Genomic DNA, 26,339 nt, shown 5'->3' with positions numbered 1-26,339 from the left:
TTTAACATCAATTTTAAACCTTTAATTAATTTCAAACTCTTTTCTAACATGAAACATGTAAACATTTCTTTAAAATTAATTTTTAATCGTAAAACCAAGCACACATAGTATAAGGGGAATAACATTAGTAAACATTGGCGTGGGTAGTGAGGATGGTTGTAATTGCTTACGCTGATTGGATCATCATCCTTACTTAATAGGCTTGTCCTCAATCAATCGGTCAGGCATTGGAAAGTGCAGGATCAATTCACATGCATAGAGTAGGGGTGGGGTGGGGAAGGGGAAGGGAAAGGTGGGGTCCAAGAATTCCTTTTTTTTTTTTTTCTTCTTGGAAATGATTGGACCCAATTTAGGGTATGTCTTGGTAGAGTAAAGGCATGCAGAAAGAGTAAAGGCATGCAGAAATGCACTATAGTGGGGGCAATGGTGCATTCTATTTTTAAGAGAGATATCGATACTTCTATCCATGATGATCAAATTCTCGAGTTAATTCACTAACTCTTATGAATTTACGAGTTCATTTGTCTTCTACGAATTGACTCTTGAGTAAACTATTTTTTTTAGTAGATTTTGGATAAACTCTATAAATTCTAAGTAAACTCAGTAGACTCTTAAGTTTAACACCGAGTCAACGAGTTAGCGAGTTAAAAAAATTAGAACAAAATATAAGTCATTTTTTATTCTTTTTTGTTTGTTTAGCATTCAAAATACAATCATTTAGTGTGTTATTCTCAAATACAAAATTCTCATCTTTAATAATATCAAACCCTTGTTGTCTAATAACATCAAATTCTTGATGAGAATGATTTACCATTATTATAATCTTTTGAATGATTTACCACTATTATAATCTTTACAAGTTATTGTCTAGTGGCGATGTATTATTACTAGACTTGGTTATTTAAATATTATAAACTCTATGATTTACTGTTTTGCTTTATTATATTGTTGAAATATTTAATTAGTATGTTATTTATAGATATTTTGTTATTATTTTTATATGAAGTAGACTCTTACAAGTTTACGAGTCGAGTCTATGAAACTCTCACGAGTTTGTGTAAACTCTCAAGTTTAATAACCTTGCTTCAGCCCTTTCGAATCAACCTATTATGAACCTTTAAATCTATATTAAATGGATAGGATTAAGAGTTAGAATTATATCCAAAATGCTATGTAACTTTGAAGTTGATACTATTTGGTAGGATTACTTTCTTGTTAGCATATGTGTGTGTATAAATTATATATTTATCATACATAAATATTATTTTTTAAGGAGATAAATGAATATTATTAAAAATATAAGTTATGTTATAATTAAAATTTATAATAAATATTTTAAACATGTAAATAATATTATTTACAATAAATAATCTATATTGTGATATCATATTATTTTTAAGTATTAACAAATTATTATAAAAATTATTGAAATTATTAAAACTCAACTTAAAAGTAAACATAAAAAATTTAAATTAAAACAGTTAAACAATTAAAAAAAATAAGTATATAGATAAAAGTAAAAGGAAAATAGTTTCACAATTACTTTTTAAAATAGAATTAAATTTCTCAACAACTTATTTCTTTCAATTTATCTTTATCAGCTTTAGTTTTAATTGAATTTCAATAAAAAAAATTAAAATAAATTTTCAGCAATTAAAAATAATATTATAGTACAATATTAATTATTTATCTGAAATTTATAATATAATTTATATGTTTAAAAACGTTCATTTATTAAAAAATTAATTATAAAAGTCTAACATTATTAATGAATAACCTCAAATACTAATTAATTTATATATGTGAGAAGGGATGAGGTACAACATCATGTGTCCCCCAAGTGGTAGTTGAGACACTTTCTCAGTCCCACTCGTTACCCTCATCATAACTCAATCCAATTCAAATGCTTTTAATACTCGGGCCTGCTGCCACTAGAACTTCCAAAATTTAGTGGACTTACATTATTTTAAGTTGAATGATGGTTGGGAGTACACCCTTGCCATGATATATGACAGACTCTCACCTACTGATGATGGTTCGAATACTATGTAAGGGTTGATGAGTTGGCTTATGTGATGTAACATCATGACTCAACACCACACTCCCAGGACGATCAAGCCATGCAATCATCTCCCAGGTACCACGCTATGGTTATCCTTACTCTAAGGACTGACAACACCCTATTTGAATTGTCCCATGGATCAATGATATTTTGTTGCCACAATACGAGATAATGCCTCGACATATTATAGGATCCTTTTATGACAATCTCTTATCCAATCACAAGTACAATTTCCCCATCACAAACAAGTCTCTCACAAAGTAAAGAATACAGTCAAACATCCCACATGATTCACGTCATCTTTGTGATCACACGTCGCACATGCCTTGATCCTCGATCGACATGCTTCATCGTATCAACATTGTTCATCTTTTCAGATCACGTGTAATCCCATCACAGAAGGTTTCCCTTTCCTTATTCTTACAATCAAAAGGTATGATAACACAAACATCCACAAACATGAGTGCCTTCTAGCACACTTCCCATAACAAACCCACTTTGTGACTACACATTTTATTCGTTTTATGCAATTCTTATAATGCTCAAGTTTTAAGTTCAATGATGTAAAAGTTCGTTAATCATTGCGTAGGTCCTAATAAGTCTCTAAGTCCATGTATCTTTCCTTAAGCATCTTCATTAATTAAGCCAAATTATTATTCTAAGGTTCTCACTCTATTTAATTAGTGGATTCACTACTTTCACAATGAATTCAACAATTGATTATTAATAATAAATACAAATGTCCTTCTCATTATTACTAATAAATGCAAATGTCTTTCTCATGAAGTTTATTTGCACCCATGAGTTTTAGATTCTCGTTCCCCCACACTATCAATCAAAACAATTAATTGATCATACACATAGAATCCAATACCTAGAGTTTCACTCTCTAAGTCTTAGATGATAGTTAAATATACCTAGGTAAAAATATTATAATTAGGAATATGAATATGATATTGTTGTCACATCATAATGACAAGTGTCGACTCTTTTGAATTGAATTTCATTATCTAAGAATATTTATGATACAATACAATAATTACATTTAAGGTCATACCAATCATTAACATTAAATAGAACATATTTAATCAACAAATGGTTTCATAAATATTAAATTAACTTATTGAATTGCCAAATTTTATGATAAGGTTCAAATCATATCGGTCACATCATAAAAATTCCCAAACCCCAAATTTGTACAAATAATATTTATTTTTTATTTAAAATTAAATTTGTCCTATCACAGAGTTACTCCTTTTCGAAATTATTAAAAATACTTAAAACAGGTGCAAATGCTAAATTATATATCCAAATGTTCATCACAATGTCAGGTTAAAATTTTAACTAAAGAAATTATTAAATAAAAAAGTATTTATTTATTATAATAAACAAATAAGTTTACTACTTAATATTTATTCGCCACTCGTCCTCTGTAGCCTTTTTTTTCTCTCATATATAAACGAAGCGAGTCAGGGGACAGACACCTATCAATTTCGTAGGTTTGTACATCTTTTGGTTTGGGGCGAAAGTTCAGCCTTTTCAGATTTGCATCAATTTCAACAGAGAACAACGTGATTTGGTCAGTCTTCTATGCTTCTGCATCCAATCTAGGGTTTCCTTTTCCTGAATTGTTATTCTCTTCAATAGATGCGGTTCGATTTGAAAGGATTGAGGGGGGTTGTTTGCGGGAATTGGACTCAAAATTAGGGTTTGTGTTTTTGGATCGTCTCGTGTGAATCGACTCTGTTAGGCGGAGTTGTTGGCTTTTTTTATTCGGTGCGTTTTCCTTGTCGTGAATTGTTTTCGATCAAATCGATCCCCTCTATATTATGGTGTCATTGCGTCGTCGTTTTTGTCTTTCACATGTAATGGACCCCAAAAATTTTTGTTATTTTCTCCCCGAGTCTGTTATGTGAGATTTAGTTTAGGTTTGCTGTGGATCATATATGGTGGCAACTGTGTAATTGGTGTGGCAGTGGTTTTGCTTCTGTTATGTTATAGGGATTCATATGTTCTGTCCACACTTTTAGTCACCCTAGTTAAATGCTGAAAACTCTGCAAAAAATTTCAACATATGTAAGAGAGAAGCTATTATGGTGAGAGTGTAAGATGAAGAGGAGAGTAAATCTTGGTCATATAATTGTATATGGATGGATGGTCAAGGTTTTTTTTTTTTTTATCTTAGCCATCCTTTTTAATTATATTGTTGAGATTTGCTTCTCTCACGCACTCATCTTTCATCTGGTTCGTCATCTGTGCCAGTTCTTCAGGTCAATGAACATTTGAAAAATGTAGGATGTTAAGAATGTTGTTGAAAGGGAATATTGATAAGTTGTGGGTCAGTATTTTTTCTTTCTTATGAACAAATGTTTTTCATTGGAAGGGCCCCTCTTTGTTTTGTTTGGGGGTTGATGGAATATATTTGTTATTGTTATACATTCAGTAAAACCTGCTACTTGCCTTGCCATTCTATGGGCTTGTCTGTCTTGTTTTGAATGATTTATGGTTGTGTTATTGTTGACGATATCAGGTTTGACATTGAATTTAAAATTAATCTTTTATTGATTTATAGTATGGCTGGGTACAGCTTTTTTGTGAGGAAAAAAATGGCTTATTATTCAAAAGCTCTCTTTGGAAGCTGACAAAAGAAAGTAATTAGTTTTCTAAAATAAATTGAACCAAACATGTTCTTGAATTATCCCATGTATTAAAAATAACAAAGTCAGATTTAAAAGTCAACTGCATCATCTAAAAGGCTTTAAAGCTTGCTTGTCAAACAGTGGATTGCTGTAAAGTGCATTATTTGGCCATTAGCTAATGGACAAGGGGGTGCCTCCTAGCCTCTTCGTCAATGATGGTTCTTTCATGGAGAGGTTCAAGCAACTTCAACAAGAGCAGGATAAAGGGAAGAATGTCAAATTGGAGGATTCTAAACCAATTAAGGTTATTTCAGGGTCTTTGTCTCCCAATCCTTCCTTTACCAAAACGCCTGTGGACTTGAAGGTTAATGACACAAGGAAAATATCCCAGGGTGGTTCCAGTGGAAAGCTAGCTTTCAGTTTAAAACAAAAGTCAAAGCTGGTGCCACCCCCTGTTAAGTTGAGTGCTGATGAGGATGAAGAAGAAACAGAAGCTGGGTATGTTTCAAACGATGCACCACTAAAACGGCAAAAGTTAGGCCAGGAGGAAGGCATTGACCAATCATCAAGACAACTTGATGTTGGTAATTACTTCTTAAACTTTCTAGTTTCTACTGACAGTGTTGTCTCATGATTGTTATTCTTGCTGATTACAGCTTTTAAGTCGGAGTAATCAAGTAGTAGCATAATTAATTCTTTTATGTTCAGCATGTGATATTATGCCATGCCTTTACATGTCATGCTAATTTTTCGTTAAGATCTTATTTTATCTTTATTATTTCCTTAATAAAAAAATTTAGTTCATTAATGCATATATGTATGTTAGTATGTCATAATGCTAACCTGTCTTCTGATTCTCTTTCCTTCTCTACATTTCTTGTTATTTTGTTCTGTGTCCAAATTATGACAACTTTCTATTAGATACAAAAACAACTCATGAGGCTTTACCTAGAAGCTTGAGCTTTTGGGAGTTATGGTCCTTGGCATTGTATCAGAGTAATCGAGTGATTGCGAGATCAGTTCTTGCCAATTCTAATTAAAAGTTCCATTTCAACACATGGTAAGGTGGGCCTTTGCATTGTTCATCACCAGGTCCCAAGGGCTTGTTGGAGGGGGAATTAGATATAAAAAACATTATAGCATTACCCATGCTTTTAGGAGAGTTGGTTATTGACAGTTCCATTGCTGTTTTTCAACTCTGAAAACTAAATATTTATTTTCCTGCCTTTAATAAGAATGCAACATTGTTTGCATCATTAAGAATTTCTTAATTTTTTATGACTTTGATAAACTCTTTTTTCAATGTGACTTAGCCAGGTTGTTTCAGCTTTTTTCATGAAAAATCACTTAATTTTTTTTTAGTGTGTTTGTCTAAGCCTTTGAAAAAGAATCCAAGTCCATTTTTTTTTTTACTATTTTTGAGTAGCTTCTAGAAAAACACTGAAATTATAATAACAACCTTTAAAATAAAAGAATGCTTTTATAATTTTAACCAAACGTAATAATCTTTGGCTTTTCATAAGATTTATAAAAGACAAAATCACTATTTTATACAATACATTCTTAAAATCAGCTTTTTAAAAGCATAAATAAACTACAGGCCCTTATTCTCTTCTCTTGGGAATGGAACAAAGGGGGACATAATTTAATAGCATTGAAATTCGAACTTACCATTTCATTTTTACTCATCCTTTGGGTCACACAAAGGAAGTAATGGAGAAGGAAGAATGGTTTAAGCTCAGGTTTCTTTGTGTGTATGTTCAGAACTTCCCCTGCAGATATTTAGGTGAAGGAAAATGCCAGTTTTGGCATACAGTTGCGATTACACCATTTCCCCCTTCCTTTTTTCCTTCACATGAAAATAGAGTCATCCTCTACATTACGTGTGGTTTCATTGTTGAAGAGGTCATCTCGGTGTATACCTTTGCTCATTAAAGTGGCATGCAGCCAAGAGTAGAAAATGTCTTGAATATTTTTGTCTCATGAATGCAGCTTATTCCCCAAGTACCTATCAAGAAATGGTGTATTGGCAGGCCTGCTACAAGACTATTTTGCATTCCCTTGTTCATGCTCTCGGTATTAATCAGTTTTATAAGTGATATATGCAGCACCTCATTCCCCAAGTGATCCTACAGTGAAGAAAGTTGCTGACAAATTGGCAAGTTTTGTGGCTAAAAATGGAAGGCAATTTGAGGATGTAACACGTCAAAAAAATCCTGGGGATACACCTTTCAAGTAAGTATGGAGTCAACTCCTTGTCTATTGATCCTTTGTTCGTACTTCCCAATTTATGATTATATGTGGTGGATGTTTAACTTGCAGATTTTTGTTTGATGAGAGATGTGCTGAATACAAGTATTATGAATATCGGCTTGCTCAAGAAGAAAATGCTCTTGTGCAATCAAGGGAATCACAGGTGCCTCGTAATGGTTAGTATTTCAATATATTTTCATAGTTTTAAACCTAGTTCTTTTAGGTGTTTTAGCTTCTTTTTTGGTCTGGAAGTTGTAAACCCTGGTTTTATTCATCTGAAGTTTTTATCCATTTAAATACAAGTTTTTGGTTAATGTTCATTGTTATATTTTCAAGTATTCAACGTATCTCAATATATTTGCATGTTTTTAAACCAAGTTCTTTTGGTGTTTTAGCTGCTTTATTGGTCTAGAAGTTGTATACCCTGTTTCTTTTTTTTATTCAAAGTTTTAATCCATTTCAAGTTTTTGGTTACGTTCATTGTAGTTGATGTTAAGTTACCTTGCATATGTTTGTTTTTAGTTCAATGTTTTGGTATTGATTTTGCTTTTGATAATGGTTAAGGAAAAAGGTAATTGATTAATAAGTGGGTGGGATTTTTATATTGTGTTCCCATTTTATAAAGTTATTCATCCCTGAAAAGTGTTAAGGTTTAAGAATTATATTTTTCATGCATTTGTGTTTCATTATGGGTAAGAAATCTCACTGTTGCTTGAAAAATACTATTTGTTGCCAACAAGACTGATAACCATGTTTTCAGAAGTATTTTACACTGCAGTGAGAGGCTAAACAACTAGTCTTTCAGAGTTACATTTGTTGGCTTTCCCTGTTTACTACAACCCATAAGTGATTAAACAGTCTGTTATAAAGTCAATCTAATAGTGGGTCCCAGTAAATTATGGGTCATTTGATTGATGTTATTGATGTAGCGGATGATATCTTAAGATTAGTTTTAAATTCTTTGGAGGTCACGTGATAACTGATAAAGACCCATATCTGCAATGGTTTTGGGAGTATATATGTTGATTTTGATTTGCATTTTATCTATATGATAGATGTTTGAAGCATTAATCATATATGTGATATGTCTCTTAGTAATGTTGCTTAGTTCATCAACCAGCCTGTGGATTGGAGAAGTTTTGTTCACTCTGATGTGTGGAATATGCCTTCTCATCTACCTCCTATTTTATATTTTAATTTGCATGTGATGGTTTTATTCAGGGGGTACAAGCACTTCATCTTCCAAACAGACTAATGGTCATCAGAGATCATCTCAGCAGCATACATACCAAATTCCTGCATCTGCTTTATATGAAAGTGCTGACAATCCAAGAGCTTCTGGATTTTCAATTCAAACATCATCAGTAGGAAGCAGTGGTAATTGTTATATTGTTGTATCTATGTTTATTGTTTTCACAGTTTGTCTGTTTGATCTCCATTTGTCTGTGAATTTGATAAAGTTCAAGGTGTTTGAAGCAAATCATAATTTTTTTCCATTGTATTTCATTGACTCCTAAAATGGGGAGATAAGCTATCTGAGCTACACATTAACTATCATTTATTATTAGCTCTTCTCATGGACTGCGTGTGCAACCATTTTTTGTTGTTGTTTGCTTTGTGTATTTCTGCTGCAGAAGAGCCCAGTGGTTCATCAAATGCTGATTCTTTGGCACTAATGGAGTTCTACATGAAAAAAGCTGCACGGGAAGAGAAGTATAAACAACCTAAGCATTCAAAAGATGAGATGCCCCCTCCTGCTTCTCTTCTAGGTTAAAATTGATTTTTACTGGCTGTTTCTTGGTTATAATATTCATTTTGTTAAAACTGTTCCTTTTATACATTTCTCCCATAATGGAATAATATTTTGATTCCTTCCTTTTGGGTGACACATTGCCAGGCAAAAAAGGCCATCACATGGGTGATTTCATTCCTCCAGAAGAACTTGAAAAGTTCTTGGCTACCTGTAATGATGCTGCAGCGCAGAAAGCTGCTATTGAGGCCGCAGAGAGGGCTAAGATTCAGGCTGATAATGTAGGCCACAGGCTCCTGTCAAAAATGGGTTGGAAAGAAGGTGCTTTGTGCTTTTTCCCAGTCTTGTTTTCAAGCTCTTGCTGTTTTTAAAAACCGGACTGGTCATTTAACTAGTCAAGGCAACTGGTTTAAGGTTCAATCTAGTCGAACTAGTATTAATAAAGTAATAATAATAATAATTAAATAATTCATAGAGTTTATATTAGAAAAACATAATATCATAATTTTATAATACTAGAAATAAAACATGGTTATAGGCTTTTAACATTCAAAGTACATGCAAAAAGTTTAAACCAAATGTCATAATACGTAGGTCTAAGTTTAAAAAATACACAACAATGCTTTAGGTTACTTTTTTTTATTTTTTATTGAAAAATTCAAAATGTTATATCAAACAATTTTTATTTATTTGCCATGAACCAGTTTTTTCTCCAAGCTAGTTTTGTGGTTTATTTAAACTACTATACCAGTTTTCTGTTTTGAGCAGCCGGTCTCTTCTGGTTTCCTGAACATGCCTTGAAGGATTTGAGTCAAGCCTCGAGCTTTAGTTGTTTTCTTTGATGTGCAATGTAAAACATATGAATACTAGGAATCTGCTGCAAGTTTTTGTCTTGTCTGAGTACCATAATTGTTTCTAAATTTAATGTTGGGAGAGTTTTGTTTAATATTACATTTATATATTAAATTTACATTATTATTCCTTGTGCTAACAAATCATTGGTTCCCAGGTGAGGGTCTGGGTGGATCCAGGAAGGGTATTGCGGATCCTATCATGGCCGGTAATGTTAAGAAGAATAACTTGGGGGTTGGGGCTCAGGAACCTGGAGAGGTGAGTGCTGAGGATGACATATATGAGCAGTACAAAAAGCGGATGATGCTTGGCTACCGTTACAGACCCAATCCCCTGGTAAACAATGATGTTTATAATGTTTTTTTTTTTTTAAAATCATGTTGGAGTTTTGATGACTTTCATGGTTTCTTAGTTTTGATAAGCCTTGTTTTTTTGTTTCTGCAGAACAATCCTCGCAAGGCTTATTACTGAACTTGACATTGGGTGCTTTGTGCAACTCTTCAGGAAAAGTTAACTTTTACAAAGTGGGATGAACTGGTGTGTTGATAGTAGGGTTTTTATTGTGTGCTGCAGTGCTTGTAGTCTTTTGAAACTAAGATTTGGGGGAGAAAAGAGGGGGAAGGGGTAATGTTCACTTCAATCGCATTTTTATCCGCCAAAGAATAATGGGTTTTTGGTTATTTTTACTTGTCAGAGCTTTTGGAACATGTTTTTTGTATCGCAAGCATATTATGAAGTGGTACAGGGATATTATGGTGTATATGGTTTGTTTAATCCGGGAAACCTAGTCTTGGATATTGATAATAAATGGGGAACTTGGCTTTATTGTTTGACGATTATGATTATTTGACGATTATGATTAAGATGTTTTATCAAATGTAATACAAGATGATAAATAAAAAAACAAGTGACTAGGCAATTTAGGAAGGCCTTTCGGGAGAAACTGCAACAGGTGTTTTGATTTAAGTGGAATATGATTATTGAGTGTGGCAAAAGTCTACAGCATTAAAACGCTGTTGAATTTCTAAGATTTGAATTGGAGATTACTTGATAAGTTAAAAGGGTCTTCTATTAATTAGTGTTGAAGATGGATTAATTGATGTACAGGACACTAAACAAATAAGTTTGAAACTTAAATTTCCAATTTATAATTTTGTATAATAGTTGGAGAGGTACATAAAGTTAATTGGGGGAACGAGAGGGATGACAAAACAAAAATGATACTAGTAGTTAACTCTCTTTAGTTAACACCTTCTCCTATACCACTGCCTGACAAACAAATAATGCGAAAGAACAGTAATGAAAGATGATAAAATCAACCTATGATCAGATGCACTAGTATGCACGTGTTTAGACACGTTTCCAAAATGACTTTCAATTGCTAAAAACTTCGAAAGCTACAAATAGTTTTAAAAGCTAAAGGAAACCATGTTATAAAGAGGAAATCAAATCAATTAGGATCAGTAGATCCAAGCTTATGCAGCAAAATGAATAGTCAGTCAGACATAAACTGTGGTATTAACCCACATTTTATTATCTGCGTGCTTGAGTCAAATTTTATTATCACTTCCCAATTCTAATTCCTAAATCTAGATATAAGGCCCAATAATGTAAATATAGTCTATTTCAAATAAAGGCCATGCTCCAAAATGTGAATGGAATCTCCAACAATAATGTATTCCACTGAAACATGTCAGCCGACATGCCAAGTAGGAATCTTTGTCCAATTATGCAGTTCAAATCAAGGGTCTTCATGCATACGAATCACCTGCAAATTTAAATTGGTGTAAATTAATTCAAATAGTTTGGGTTGATATTTTTTTTGTTAGGTCAAATTCAACTCAATCCATTTAAATCTGTTAAATTTTGGAGTCAGATTTTAATATCTGAACCTGTTGACTCGATCCATTAACCTGCTAATTTATATCAAATAATTATTATTTATTTTTATATATAACATATTTTTAAATTTTAAAAAATCAATTACTATTATGCTTCAAATTTTGTGATTCAAATCTGTTTTAATGTTTCAAACTATTTTAGATTTAGTTGATGTTTTAGTTGACACTACTCATTTGACTATTTAAAATCATTGGATTGTGAAATTATATTATAGTAGTTTTAGTTTTTGGACATTTTTAGCTTCGTATGTGTTGTGCTTGTTTATTATATTTCAATTTTTAAATCATGTTTAATATAGTATGTTAGCCTATGTGATAATGGTAATAATAATATGATTCTTTCCTTGATATTTTTTTTTACTGGTTGACTATAGGTAACAATTATAAATAATGTATTTGATATTTTATTTAATAAAAATTTAACTTATAAAAAATATTAAATTACAGAAAATAATAGATAAATTTAAATATTTTGATACATTGATATAACCTTGATTTGGATTAGATTTTCAATTTTTTCTTGAAAAATCAATTCAAACTAACACGTTTAAATTTAATTGAATTGACTTATTAGTTTGACCAAATTCAACTCAAAAGTGATCCTTATACTCTCCTAGTTCAATTCAAATGTTGTATGGGCACTCCTAAGTCCTAACATATCCAGAAAAATAGATTTAAATATGTTCTGATTTACATAAATATATCTGATTTATAGTTTTAGTTCCTATCCTTTTTCCTTTTTTGTCTGTAAAATTTCGTTTCACGATTTTAGTTTTTGATATTATATTTTTAATCTTTATGAAATTGTAAACGTATAGATTCATCTCATGTAGGAAGACATTCATTTAGTCCATGTTATTTAAAAGAAACATGAGGCCTGTTGCCTACTATATAATTTTTACATTATTAGTAAATATTGAAAGGGAATAAAGCTGTAAAACAAAATTTTGTAAAAGACCAAATCCGATCAAAAAATTATAAAGAGTAAAACCATAAAAAGTATATTAAACAGAGTAAAATCACATTTAAGTCTTATTGTATTTTTTTTACACAAGTCTTGTCATATTTATTTGTACAAGTTATTTAATCCCTCAAATATTTTTTTATCATATTATTAATACGAAATATTCACAAATTTTGCTGATGATTAATTTTTATAAGAAAATATGACTAACTACTCCCTTTAGGGGTGTTTGATAGGGAATATGTTTTTTCATGTTCAAAAATCATGATTCTTAAGAATCATATTTTCTAGGAATGAATAAAATTAATTTGATTGGTCATTGAAAACTTTTAAATAAGTTTTTATCAAATTAAAGAGTTACATATATTTTTATCAATTATTTTAATTATTTATCATATTATATAATTTAATAAAGAATAACATAACATTTTTATTGAGTAAAAGAAAAATTAAATGCGAGAAAGTAAGAAAAAGTTAAACTAATTAAAAACCATTTGTACTATAATATAATTATAAAATTTCGTTTCACAATTTTAGTTTTTGATATTTATATTTTTAATCTTTATGAAATTGTAAACGTATAGATTCATCTCATGTAGGAAGACATTCATTTAGTCCATGTTATTTAAAAGAAACATGAGGCCTGTTGCCTACTATATGATTTTTACATTATTAGTAAATATTGAAAGGGAATAAAGCTGTAAAACAAAATTTTGTAAAAGACCAAATCCGATCAAAAAATTATAAAGAGTAAAACCATAAAAAAAAGTATATTAAATAGAATAAAATCACATTTAAGTCTTATTGTATTTTTTTTACACAAGTCTTGTTATATTTATTTGTACAAGTTATTTAATCCCTCAAATATTTTTTTATCATGTTATTGGTACAAAATATTCACAAATTTTGCTGATGATTAATTTTTATAAGAAAATATGACTAACTACTCCCTTTAGGGATGTTTGATAGGGAATATGTTTTTTTCATGATTCTTAAGAATCATATTTTCTAGGAATGAATAAAATTGATTTGATTGGTCATTGAAAATTTTTAGATAAGTTTTTATCAAATTAAAGAGTTACACATATTTTTATCGATTATTTTAATTATTTATCACATTATATAATTTAATAAAGAATAACATAACATTTTTATTGAGTAAAAGAAAAATTAAATGCGAGAAAGTAAGAAAAAGTTAAACTAATTAAAAACCATTTTGGGAAACATCCCTTTTCAGGAACATATATTATTTTTCAAAAATACTTACCAAACATGAAAAATTAAAATTTTCAACCTATAATTCCAGGGAAATTAAAAACTTTTCTCCTACCAAACATCCCCTAAGTCAGATTCTCCCTCCTAATCATATATATTTTTTTCATCCAAAAAACTTAAACTTGAGATCCTGCTTAATGAAATCAAGTTCAGTATTACTCAAATTAATAATTTATTGATCAATCCCTCTAATATGGATAAAGATAACAAGATGAAAACCTTTTGATGCCAATCACTAACTATTATTTTGTGGTTAAGGTACCTCTCTGCATGCATGCTACCCAACATCCAACAATTTTTATTTTTGCTCAATTTCAATATTTCTTTTCCATATGGATTACAGCTAAAGCGCAAGAGGGGGATCGATCTTATGAAATCTTGCCTTTTGTTAAGGATAGGGATGCAAAAAAGAAGTGGGGAACACAGTGCTTGTGCAGCTTATCTCAGACATTGGAATAAAAATAAAATAGTTGTACTTCATTTCTATATTCTCTTTTGGTCTTATAATGTGGCATATTCTCGCATGCAACCTCTAGAATTTCGGAACAAGGAACCTATCTAATAATATATGATTGCAAGAGAACGAGATTCCAGTGATATCCTTATACTGCTTTTCGTCTGCAAACCTAATCTTATCTTCTAGGCCTTCATTATATTGGAGACTTAAAGTGACAAGTGCACGCTGTAAAAGTCTAAACGCTGAATTGGTGATTGGTGTAAAATGCAATTTATTAGTTGAAGTGAGGAAAGAAACAAAAAGGCAACAACAAGATTTGTCGTTTTGGTGTATCCTAAATGATACTATGATTCTGTACCTAAAATAGGATCAGGTGAAGTCATTAAAAATAACCTGAGATTTTCCATGACATCAGAGTGTATATTAATTATATTTCTAAGTTTTCTATGTTAAATTACTCGTAAGTGAATTTGACAATAAAGGAATGTTATAAACATCTAAAGTAAAGTGCTTAAAAGTAGAGAAATGTGATTTATATGCAATAAGAACACTAAAGGGAATCGTAAAACATAGCAAGAAAAGTGAATTTGATTTATAGGGATAAAAACGATTACATATCATATTCAACTCCTAACCACTACCATAAAATTTAGGAGATGATGGTTTACATGTTTTCAACCACCTATCCATTTTATACGTTACCTCCCACGTACCTTAGGCTGTTACATGCTCCAAATAATGAGTATTGCCCAATTGATTTTGCCAATTTTACCCCTATCTCCTTTGTAAGCTAAAATAGTCGTTGTCATTGACCAATTTTACCCCATCTCATCAACACTGTAACTTATTTTTTACAAGAAAGACAGAGAGGAGTAATATTTGTAAATTATAACTTGAAAATAAGTGAACACGTTTTATATTTTAATTTTATTATATCCGTAACGCTTAGATGATATAATAATAAGAAAAAAAGATAAGTTTTTATAGTTGAAGTTGTGGCCCTTACTTATAACAAGGGACATCTAAGAAAACTGCTTATTGAACCAGCGATCTTAAAACTAAAACCTTCGTGGTTTTCATTTTCCTTCTCCAGTTTTGTTGTCCCTTTCATAGCCTTTTTGAGTTAATTATTGTTTTCGGTCTTATGTCGACAAGTTGCAGAATGTCAAATATATTATATTCTTGTTTTGTTTTTATTTATTTATTTATTTATTTGCAGATTTTGCTTATTAAGCCTTCATACACGACCCTTCCAATTTCCAAGTGAATCAAACTTGAATCTTTAAATTTGGTTGCAGTTCACACGCTTTGACTAATTGAAGGCCATCAAGAGTATCTGAATCTCAACGGTTTGTATTGTCCCAAATGTTATATTAATTTGTGGGGCATCTTTAAAGACAAAAATCTACTTTAATAAATTCATGGTTGTGTTTTGGAGCAAGATTCTGAGAAAGAAAAAATGAGTATTTTCACACTTATATATGAGTTTCTATCTTTTCTTCTGAGTTTTGTGCGAGAAGAATAAGTTTTTCTAAAATAAAAATTTCATAAATCTAATCATTGAATTATGTGATGTCATGTTAATAATCATAAGTTTTCAATTTTAAATAAATTAAAAATTTATAAATATATGTAGTTTTATAATCAACATTTATTTATATCTTAGAAATTAATATACATTAAAATAAAGCTTATTGATATAACATAAAACATTTTTTAAATCATATGAAATTTTATAGACATAATCTATTGATTAGTGATTAGATTAATTATTTTTTTTTATAAAAATATTAAATAGAATAAACTAAATTTGGCTTATTCTTTTATACACATGCCATACACAAAGTATCTCTCTTATTAGAATAGGCTAGTATTATTATATGTATGTCTTAAGTTTTTTCTACTTATTCGACTCTAAAATTTCATTCTATGTCAAGTTAAACTAATTAAACAAAAATATAATATAAAAATAAGAAAGATTAATAAGGATGTCTCTCCGAAACAAAACAACAGCCCTTCACTTAAAATAAAAGCTAACAAAAACATATTAAAATAAGGTTAAAAAATGCTGCACCAATACATTTTAATGTGCTCAACATAAATACTTCTAACGACCCTTCACTTAAATATGATATGTTTTACTTGAAAAAAAGAAAAGAAAATTTGTGCAATATAGATTACGAAATAATACGACTAGGTTGAAACACTCATAATGCAAGAACAGAAGTTATATAAATATTTATGTAACGCTGAGATTACCATATTTTAATTTGGATGAAACACTCATAATGCAAGAACAGAAGTTATATAAATATAAGACACTATAGGATGTTTTTATCCCCTTCTCATGTGAAAAATCACCTATTTTTTGGGACAAAATTGAGGATTTAAAAAGACAAAGGCCAAAGTCCAAGTCTTCAAAAGGGACCCAAGTTGGGGTAGAAAGTATGAATGGCAACAAACAAATATACGTAATATTTGGGTCTAAGTTTTTCAAATCCTTAAAGAGAAATTGCAGATAATGTCGGCCATGGGAACTGCAAGTTCTGTACAATGGCTAGTTTGATATGACTAATATGAATAGGGAAAATAAACTGTTTACTTATTGAGTATCCCAACAAATTTGGAAAAAAAATTGACCTGGGCGCATTTTTTGGTATGAAAGAAACACTGGACTTTTTTTTATTATCAAATTAACGGTTGAGAGGTTGTTAGCTAGTGTGTTTTCATTTTTTTTTTTACAATTTTGTTATAAATAATTTCATTATTGGAACATTTTTTATTAAATATTTAAGTTGTAATTTGGTAAAATACATATATTAAAACTATAAATAATTGATTAAATTAATATATTTTCATTTATTTTTAAAGGAAATATTTTAATAGTATTATACTTTTCCATTTTAAAAAGAAAGTACATCATCATACATAATGTTTTTTTATGACAAAATTATTGGATTTTATTGATCAACAATGTTCAAAGAAATTACATTGTTGAGAAGGATTTGGTGCACCTGAAAGAGAACCTCCTCTATCCAGCAATTATCAACAAATTCAAAGCTTTTTTTTAGTGAAGCTGAGCACTTGGGATAAGTTGTGTGGTAACATTCTTTTATTTGGAGATGCCCTTCGACCAGGACCAAATATAACAAAAGTTGCACAGTCTTTCATATTTAAACGTAACCCTAATGGGTTCTTTCTCTCCATTCCTCACTTTCATAAATTGTCTGAGAGGTTTCTTCACATTCAAATTGACTTTCACATGTAATGATTTACTCCTTTTGTTCGCATACCCAATGGCAGATTGTATATCGTTATCCAGAAAGGACATGCATATTGATAAATCCAAGGAAGATCCTTGAGATAATGTTTATGAAAAAACTGGGTGCAAAGATCAATGACATTCACAAGAACTCTGACGGCTCCTAGGGTTTTGTAGCAGGGCATACATAATGTTATTTGCACTTTCTCTACATTTTATATGTACGTTATTTTAATGGTAGTTTTATAATTTGTCAACATAAACTTATCATAATTAGAGGATGTGGAGGTTGAACAAATTGAGTGTAACATAGATATTATTCTTTGATTTACTAAAAAATGTTAAAATATATAATAATTTATAATAATAAATAAAGGAAATATAATTTGTATTAACTGCTTTTTTCGCCACTTTTTAAGACCGTTTTACCCTTAAGAATATTAAATATTACATACATATAATATGAACAACTAGCAAATGAGCAGAGAAAAATAAAGGCAAAAGCTTAATATGAAGGGTGACAGTGGGAAGTTACAAAACCATTTTGTTTTGTATATTAAAAAGATAGCACTTGGCACGACCTATACTTGAGGGTGAAATATTTGGAACTTGGAAGCAACACACACACATAGTCACTTATGCCTATATAGGTAGTAGCAAAACCTCTTGAACTGTGTTGCTATTCAATTCGTTGAGCTCAAACAATGGCAAGAACTTCCTCCATTCTCTTCTACCTGGTTGCCTTTTGCTCCCTTATAATCATAGGTAATACTATTTACTCTTCTTCCATCTCATTGGTTCCTTTTCAATATATGTCATGTAGTGTAGTGTATAATATTACTGTCATAATTCGTGCATTGAAGATTTCAGAGGAATGATTTGCGAATATTAAACCACCAACTTTGTCCCCAAATATTTCCCTCTCTCCTAAATATTCCATAAAACAATAAGACTATTTATTAAGTAATTAACTTTTGAAAGTATTGAATATTAGTAAAGTTCATAGAACAGTTTGAGTGTTGTTTTTTAATATTTGGATAACTATTTAGTATGATTTTTACTAATACTTATAAGACTAAGTGTTTTTATTTTACTTTAGGGACCACTTAAGAGAAAGTGTAATACGTTATAGATGAAATTGATGGTTTACTTACTCTATAATGATCATAGCTTATATAACAACTACTACAATAATACACACAAATACGATAATGAAAAAAAATACAATAATTTTAATATAAAAAATACAATAGCACAATAGAAATGTAAATATACATACAAGTGTTATCATGTCTGTGTTTTCACTAGTAATAATAATAAAAATATTAAAATTTCTAATGCATATTACCCAAACTCCCTCACTAAGTCAATCCTAGTGAGTTATTTAGTTTATTTTAAAGAATTAGTTATTTATATTTATCACAATTTTGAGAGATTTTTTTAATTAATTATTTTTTAAAATAATATATTTTTAAACTTACTTATCATACGGAAAGATTTTACAAGAGAAAAAAAGAAAAGATTTTTACTCGTTTTTATTAACTTTAGTAACGTAGGTTAGCTTACGGGGATGGGCATATATATAAATTTTTAATAGTTGCCAATGTATCAGATGTTCAAGAGGAACTAATGGGTCAATCACACTTTAGTTATACAAAATATTAATTAAAAGAGTAATTTTATCTTTTTTTTCTACAACATTTGTATTAATTTTTTATTCATTAAATAAGACTATATTTTAAGATATTAGATTATACCCTTTTCAAATATTTCTATAAAATATTTTAAAAAAAAGGATAAAACACTGCTAGCTACTACAAATTAGTTTTTTGATGTTGGTGTTTTGTATTTTTGTTTGGAGACCCAAGTTGCTCCTTAAACTTCGTTCTTATCCATGCCACTGCATTGCTTTCTGCAGGGGCAACGAATTGAAGTTTTTGAAGACTTCTGTGTCTTAATTTGAACCTTTCACAAGGAAAGGTGTATGCTCTTATATATCCATTTATTTTGTCTTTTTTTTATCAAGGAGTTCACATTGAATCGTACTTCACTAATTATAATATCTTGAGTTTTTTATAGTGCCTTGCAACACGAGAAATGCGTGCAATTAATATCAATCGAGAATGAGTTAGGTTCAATCCTCTTCAGAAAAAATAGGGAGATAGGTTCAGTCAAACTAAGACAACTAATTAATTACATATCCCTTGGTTTTAAGTAACTGGTTAGAGGACGAGGGATTCTATTATTAAAAAAAAGTATTTTAAATCAAGAGAAAACAATTTATTTAATCTGGGGCATTATTAGGTAGAAAGTGACTAATATTTTCATATCCATCTAAGGATTAATATTTTCTAATATTTTTCCATATACACAGATCAATTGTTGATCGAAATTAAATACTTAAAAAACAAGATTATTTATTAATCATATCACACAACATCTTGATAAATTAAGAGAAAACATTAGTCGAGTTATACAAAATAATTTATACAATTGTAAAAAATAATTAATATATTTAATATTTTATGTAAAATTGACGATAACTTATATTTTAAAACTTCAACTGTTTTAAAATTTAATTTAAATAACAATTTAAAGGGGTTTAATATTATTTTTTTTAAGAAAGGGTTCAATATTTTAATCCAATCATAAATTATGATATTTAATAATTTTATTATTTTTTATAATAATTATAGGAAAAGTCACACCTAAAGTAATTTCAAATATATTTACATTATGATATATTTATTTTTAACTTAAATTAGTTTTATTAAGTCATTTACTTTAGTTTTATTATGGTTACTTCTATTTTAAATAAATTAGTTCTAAGAATAATTTGTTCATTAAATATTTTTTTGAATAAATGTCATAAGAAATGCAATTTTATTAAAATAAATAAATATTTATTTTATCATTAAATTTCAATCAAATATTTACGGAGGAATATATTTGCATCAATGATAAAATGTATAATTTTCATTTGCAATGTCTAAATTTTAGTATGGTAAAAAATGTTATTAATTGAATAATTTTGTATAATTATTTTAAAATAATTCATTAAATATTTTTCATGAATAATATCATATGAAATGAAAATTTAATAAAATAAATAAATAAATATTTTTCCTGTGATTAAATTTCAGTCAAATATTCACAGAGGAATATATTTTCATCAATAATAAAATCTTGTATAATTTTTATTAATAGTAAAAAATATTATTAAATAAATAGTAATATTGTCATATTATTTTGGAACTAAAATATACAGCAGATAAAACTTATATAAGAAAATAAAATAAAAATTAAATTTGCATAATAGTTAGTGTAAAAATTTAGTTACAAAGTATTTTTTATTAATTTGACAGAAATAAATATATTATAATTAAAGTAACTATTTAAAAGATAGCTATTGTTAATGAATAAAAAATAAAATGGTATTAATTATATTTATTATTTTAAAAGAATTGAATATGAAACTATCATCTGACATTCCTCTGAACAAAATATTATATATATATATATATATATATATATATATATATATATATATATATAATTATTAGATTTGCAGGAAAATTGAGTATATTTCTTTATTAAAGTATATATGTTAATACTTTGGTACTAATTTTACTTATGTTCTCTTATTTATGACCACAAATATATCTTACTGCCACCAAGGGATTAGTTCTCTGAGTTTTGTAGAATAGTTTATTGTGAAAGGGGTAACTCAGCTGGAACTTGGATGCATGCTTAAGAACACCTTGACCGAGACTTATTTGTCTTCATTGAGCATTAATGGCTGGTGAAACTCTGTGGTCCTAACTTAATTGGGGCATTCTGACATCAGACTTTATTTTAATTTAAAATGTCCTTGTTGACATTTAAATAAATACCAGCCACCCTGGTTACAGTGTACAAGTTAAATGTTTTAACTGAAATAACGAGGAAAATTAATTGATATACATTCTCAATGTAAAAATATTTGTAACTAAAATATGTTTTGGATTTCTCAAATTTCGAACAAAATTAGTCTTAATCTCTATATTCAAAAATGATGATTTTAGTCATGTATTTTTCTTATAATAGGTGAATTTTGTCCCTCGTCCTAGTACTATAAACAGAAATGAAATTCACAAATACAAAAACTAAAAGACTTTAAAGATATTTTGCTCATAATTTTTATACAATTATCTAATAAAATTGGACTATTTTACCGCATCTTAAATTTAATATAATATGGTATGTGTAAAATTATACACTAATATTAAACTCTAATGAGGCAAAAAGTAATAGACAGCTCTTGTTTCCTTTGCTTCCACGTTCTGGGATGTAATAGACAGCTCTTGTTTCTTTGTCCATATTTACAAAAATATAATAATAACAATATCCGCAATCTGAATACCAATACAAGCTACTATACCATAACCATCCATAGTTTCTTAGAAAACAAAAAACCTGCCAGTTTTTTGTAACTCATCCTAAGAATTGTACTCTTTTTTCCACCTTTGACTAGTAAGTTCAATGAACATTTTTTTTCTTATCCAAATCAACCATACAGTTCCAAATATCGCCCAAATAATTATTTTCCCAATTCATAGAATAATATCCTTTTAAGGATAACCAACCTCTTCGAAAAGTACCTTTCTGTGGTAACCTACAAATCCCTTCTTGAAGAAAAGGACAATGTTAAATAAAATAATAGAATCGCTCGTTAGGGATAATGCATGAACATAACAATCAAGAAAAGTAAAAGTTGGTGTCCTTTGCTGCAACCAAAGAACACCAACCATACAATTTCCCTACACCACAATCATCCCTAATGCATAGACAAAGGTCGCTTGATCCATAAGCAAAGTCATTGTTCCTACTATTAGCAAGTTATGTACCAGCAAAGTGAAATGCAATTTTCATATAATTGAGTCTCTTGAACATAAAAGGGATTTAAATCTTAATCGTGTATATTGAAGAAACTTGGTTAGAAAAGCAAAAAGTTATTTTAATTATCTGGAAAGAATTAATATTGATTCTAAGTTAATACTCTTGGCCAAAAGAATAAAAAAGCTAGCAAGTACTTATTAGTATCTCAATGTGTGTATATTTATTTTAACTATTATATAAATATTTTTATATAGTTTCAACAAGTTATTAACTTACATAAAAATGACGTGACACTGCCTGCTTTTCTAAATTAGTACATCTATGTCGTTATTTTATACTTTAATCTTATGAAATTAGAAAGTCTAATAATAAAAAAAAAAATATGTTGTTATCCACTTTCACCATTCCATATGCAAAGCCAAATTTGATCCCAAGACTAAGATTTTGATTATTTCTAATTCAATGACTTTAGTGGTCAACGGCAAATGGACCCCCCTTGTGTCGTCAAGGTATAATCGTTATTTTTGTGGAATCACAAGGGTTGTTACTGAACATGAAACTGCATAAATATGTCAAAGGTGCAAGACAAAATAATAATCTCTGCTTTCTACTCTCACAACTCTTTATTTTCTTCCTCTATCTCAACTGTGTTCGTGTGTATGCTTTTGAGTTCAGGGACAGACTCAAGGAGCTGAAAGACAAGAAGAAACTTGGATTTGAATCAGCCAAGATTTGAGTTACACGTATGCCCTTTGTGCCTTTCAAGGTTTTCTGAGCTTTCTAGTCCCCAAAACTAGTTTAATTGCAGTAGGCACAGAATTCAAGAAAAATTCTCATCTGAAATGTTGTTTTGTCATCAATGAAATAACATGTTTTTTTTTTTAACACTTGAAAGATGTTTGCACTCGGAAAAAAAAGGTTGAGCATATAGTTTGAATTTTCCTTTGGAAGCATAATTTTTTGAGATATATCATGCATAGTAACCTCACCAAGGCAATACTAATATACTACCATTTACTTAGCTAGCTATTATATAGAGGAATTATAATTTACAATTACAATGATGATTTTTTCAGGTAATTGCAAAGATGAGTGTTATGTATAGTCCTGTTCTCAATTACTCAGATGTGGAGTATCAGCTATGGAAAAACCAAGACATGGATTCAAGTATTGGACATCCACAACAACACTGTCACCAATCCAATTCTGGACTATTGAGGTACTGTTCTGCTCCAAGCTCAATGCTGGCAAGCCTTATTGACAACACCATTCATGGCTGTGTCAATGAGGAACCATTCACAAGTGAGAATCAGCAGCAGCAGCAGCATTATCTTCCATCCACGAGTTCAGAAATGGAGACCATGTTGTCCAAAATGCCACCATCCAACATTGGATGGAGTAACTCAGAACCTTTGCAAGAATTTGGAGGCAAGCCTGTGAAGCAGGAAATAGGGCAATTTGTTCCACAAGGACCACCAAAGCAGAATGGTTATTCTTATGGTGGCTCTCAGTTAATTTACCAATCTCAGCAAATTCAAGGCTTGCCAAATGGTTCTTCCATTGCTTCTATCAGTGCTTTTGATGGCTCTTTTGGTGCGGTGAACTCCATGGCTTCAGAGGACTCCATTCAATCTAAAATGGGTGTCAGGAATTGCTCCAATCTCTTTAGGCAAAAGAGCTCCCCTGCTGGATTTTTCTCCATTGAAAATGGTATGCTTTTTGTCTTGCTTGCTAGCTATTTTTTTTAGTCTTCTTTCCTATGGTTTTCCTTTCACAGTCTTGTGAAAAATGAAACATGTATGCTCTATCTAATCAGTCTCAAAATCAACACCATATATTGTTGAAATATTCAGAATTAACTACACCTTGCAAGATACTTATTGTTAAATCAAATCACATCCCTATTTTCTGTTGTGATGCAATTAGAGTACAGTAATTGGGAGTTAGTTTTTCATATTATTCTTGCAGAGAATGGGAAGCATATTTAGGTGAGAGGTAAAACGGCAAGAGTATGAGAGTTGTTAATCTTAATTAAAGAATCAAATTAAATAGTCAAAATCAGATTTGAGTAGATCATTGTGAGGGTTGTATTATCAAAATTGACTTCTCTTATCTCTCATTAAATATGTTCACTATATGGCTCTATACATGTGTATGCATACCCAATTGCACATAATAATAAAAAAGACATTAGTTTTGATGTTATGACTAATGAAAACTTTTCTATTTATTATAGATCTTGCGGCATTGAGAGAAGTAGGAAGCTTTAAAGACAATGATGTTTCAAATGGACAAGCCACCGCATCAACTAGTGGGTTGCATAGTTCTCTTACTTTCTCATCGAGATCATCTTCATGCTTGAAACAGATGCCACCACAAATAGCTGAAAATGGAAATGAAAGCCTAGAAGAAAATTATGATCAAAGTAGAAACCTAGTAAATGACAACGGTAGCTCAAAATGTTACATACCTAGCTTCACCAATGAATTCTGGGAAAGTTCTGCATTCAATGCCCCCAAAACAGAAAATGAAGATGAAATCATGTTTTCCACTTCAAATGGTTTGGAATCTCAGGTACGTAACAAATTTTATGAATGCACATTCAACCAATTGACCAATTGAACTTTTTTCACTGTTGATCACTGAAAATTGTTGTTGTTATCATCATCAGGAAACAGATTTCAGCTATCAAAATCATGGTTTGACTCACCATTTGAGTCTACCTAGCTCTTCTACTAAGATGTCATCCATAGAGATGTTTCTTCAAACTCAAGGTTCTGTTCCTTATAAATTCGAGCCAAAAGAGGCTTTGCCACTCACCCAAGAAGCATTGCAGAGAGGGTAAAGTTCTATCACATTTAGCAATTATAAATCTATAGTAGCCAGTTAGTCAAATTCCATTCTAACAAGACCATGCAACTCAACTGTTTTTTTTATTTATGATCACCAGGAGAGAAGAACAAGAATTAGTGGAAGAATCAAGAAACTGCAAGACCTTTTTCCAAGATCAGAAAAGGTAATTGAACATTGATTGAAATTTGATTTTCATTGAAATTCCACTTGCACTTTGAAATTTGATGATAACTTGATAATTCCTCCCTTGGCAGCCAACAAGCACAGCAGATATGTTAGATTTGGCAGTTGAGCACATTAAGGACCTGCAACAACAAGTTCAGGTACAAGAGAAGTATAAATCTTCCCATAATTTCTGAAGAGAATAAACGCATTAAACTCCACCAAAGTCATATAGTCTAACTAAATTTCTTTCACCTCATGCAGATACTCTCCGATCGTAAGGCAAAGTGCAAATGTACCAGGAATGAGAAGCATTACACTAGAACTTGTGCCTGATTTATTTACATGTAGATAGCAAAAGGATGGAAGATTTTTTAGTGTGCCAAAGTAAGCAATTGTAATTATATAAAATAATGCTGACACTTGTCTGATGTGAGTTTAGGAAGAGGTGATTTTTTTTTTTCATTTATTTCCCTTTTTCTTTCTTCATAGTTTGATCTAAGGACCATAAAGTCCTAGCATGTTTAGCAGGAGTCATGTAGCTTTTCATTTTTTTTCATATGAGAAGTTTTGTTGGGTTAAAGAATTATCTGAAACAAACTTCAATACAATGTTCAATACTGAAATTTATAGAGATTGCTTTTGAAACTAAAAATTATGATCTTTCAGTCAGCTTTGACGTTCACATCTATACACAATTTTCACAAATTCTAGCATGTTCTGTCCCACGTGGAGATATACGATGTGATTTTTCACTAGGCATAAAGTAAGTATATGTAACTTTCACGTTTTTAACTGAAACGTACGCAGTTTGGACCGTGATTCATTCACCTTTTAATTATTATTTCAACTTTTACTTTCTTTGATTTTTGAACTTAATAACAACTAGTTAATTATGTTATCAATACCTGGAAAAATTGTTAGTAAGAAAATCTAGTTCAATTGATTCAATGTGTGAATCGTTGTAAATTCTTAGAATCTATTTTGATTCTTATGGATAAAAAATATCCAAATGACTTAAAATAATGTTT

The 26,339-nt window shown here is 29.9% G+C and overlaps 1 protein-coding gene and 1 pseudogene across 5 annotated transcripts; both read left to right on the top strand.

The window, feature by feature from the left end:
• Positions 1-3,506: 3,506 nt before the first annotated feature.
• On the top strand, positions 3,507-10,395 carry LOC114386413 (SURP and G-patch domain-containing protein 1-like protein). 5 transcript variants are annotated; one of them, XM_028346423.1, is made up of 10 exons: positions 3,507-3,641; positions 4,843-5,005; positions 5,093-5,285; positions 6,798-6,936; positions 7,024-7,130; positions 8,176-8,331; positions 8,589-8,723; positions 8,852-9,025; positions 9,714-9,892; positions 10,001-10,395. In XM_028346423.1, the coding sequence occupies exons 2-10, from the start codon at positions 4,880-4,882 to the stop codon at positions 10,025-10,027; spliced, it is 1,236 nt and encodes a 411-aa protein (XP_028202224.1). In that variant the 5' UTR covers positions 3,507-3,641; positions 4,843-4,879; the 3' UTR covers positions 10,028-10,395. The 5 variants fall into 5 exon arrangements, with proteins under 5 accessions (XP_028202224.1, XP_028202223.1, XP_028202222.1 ...); XM_028346422.1 differs by having other exon boundaries at positions 4,843-5,285; positions 6,810-6,936; XM_028346421.1 differs by having other exon boundaries at positions 4,843-5,285; positions 8,592-8,723.
• A 12,483-nt stretch (positions 10,396-22,878) lies between these two features.
• Positions 22,879-25,963, top strand: LOC114385765 (annotated as a pseudogene).
• The last annotated feature ends 376 nt before the right edge of the window (positions 25,964-26,339 follow it).

This window comes from Glycine soja, chromosome 15, assembly GCF_004193775.1.
Source record: "Glycine soja cultivar W05 chromosome 15, ASM419377v2, whole genome shotgun sequence".
Taxonomy (NCBI): domain Eukaryota; kingdom Viridiplantae; phylum Streptophyta; class Magnoliopsida; order Fabales; family Fabaceae; genus Glycine; species Glycine soja.
The sequence above is the reverse complement of the archived record's forward strand: the minus strand, read 5'-3'. Positions and strand labels throughout refer to the sequence as shown.

Excerpts from the sequence above, each read along its gene's own strand:
- LOC114386413 (XM_028346418.1), top strand. The coding sequence starts at position 4,880 with ATGGACAAGGGGGTGCCTCCTAGCCTCTTCGTCAATGATGGTTCTTTC. Across the intron at positions 5,286-6,797 it reads ATCAAGACAACTTGATGTTG|TGATATATGCAGCACCTCAT; the intron begins GTAATTACTTCT and ends CAGTTTTATAAG. Across the intron at positions 8,332-8,588 it reads ATCATCAGTAGGAAGCAGTG|AAGAGCCCAGTGGTTCATCA; the intron begins GTAATTGTTATA and ends TTTCTGCTGCAG.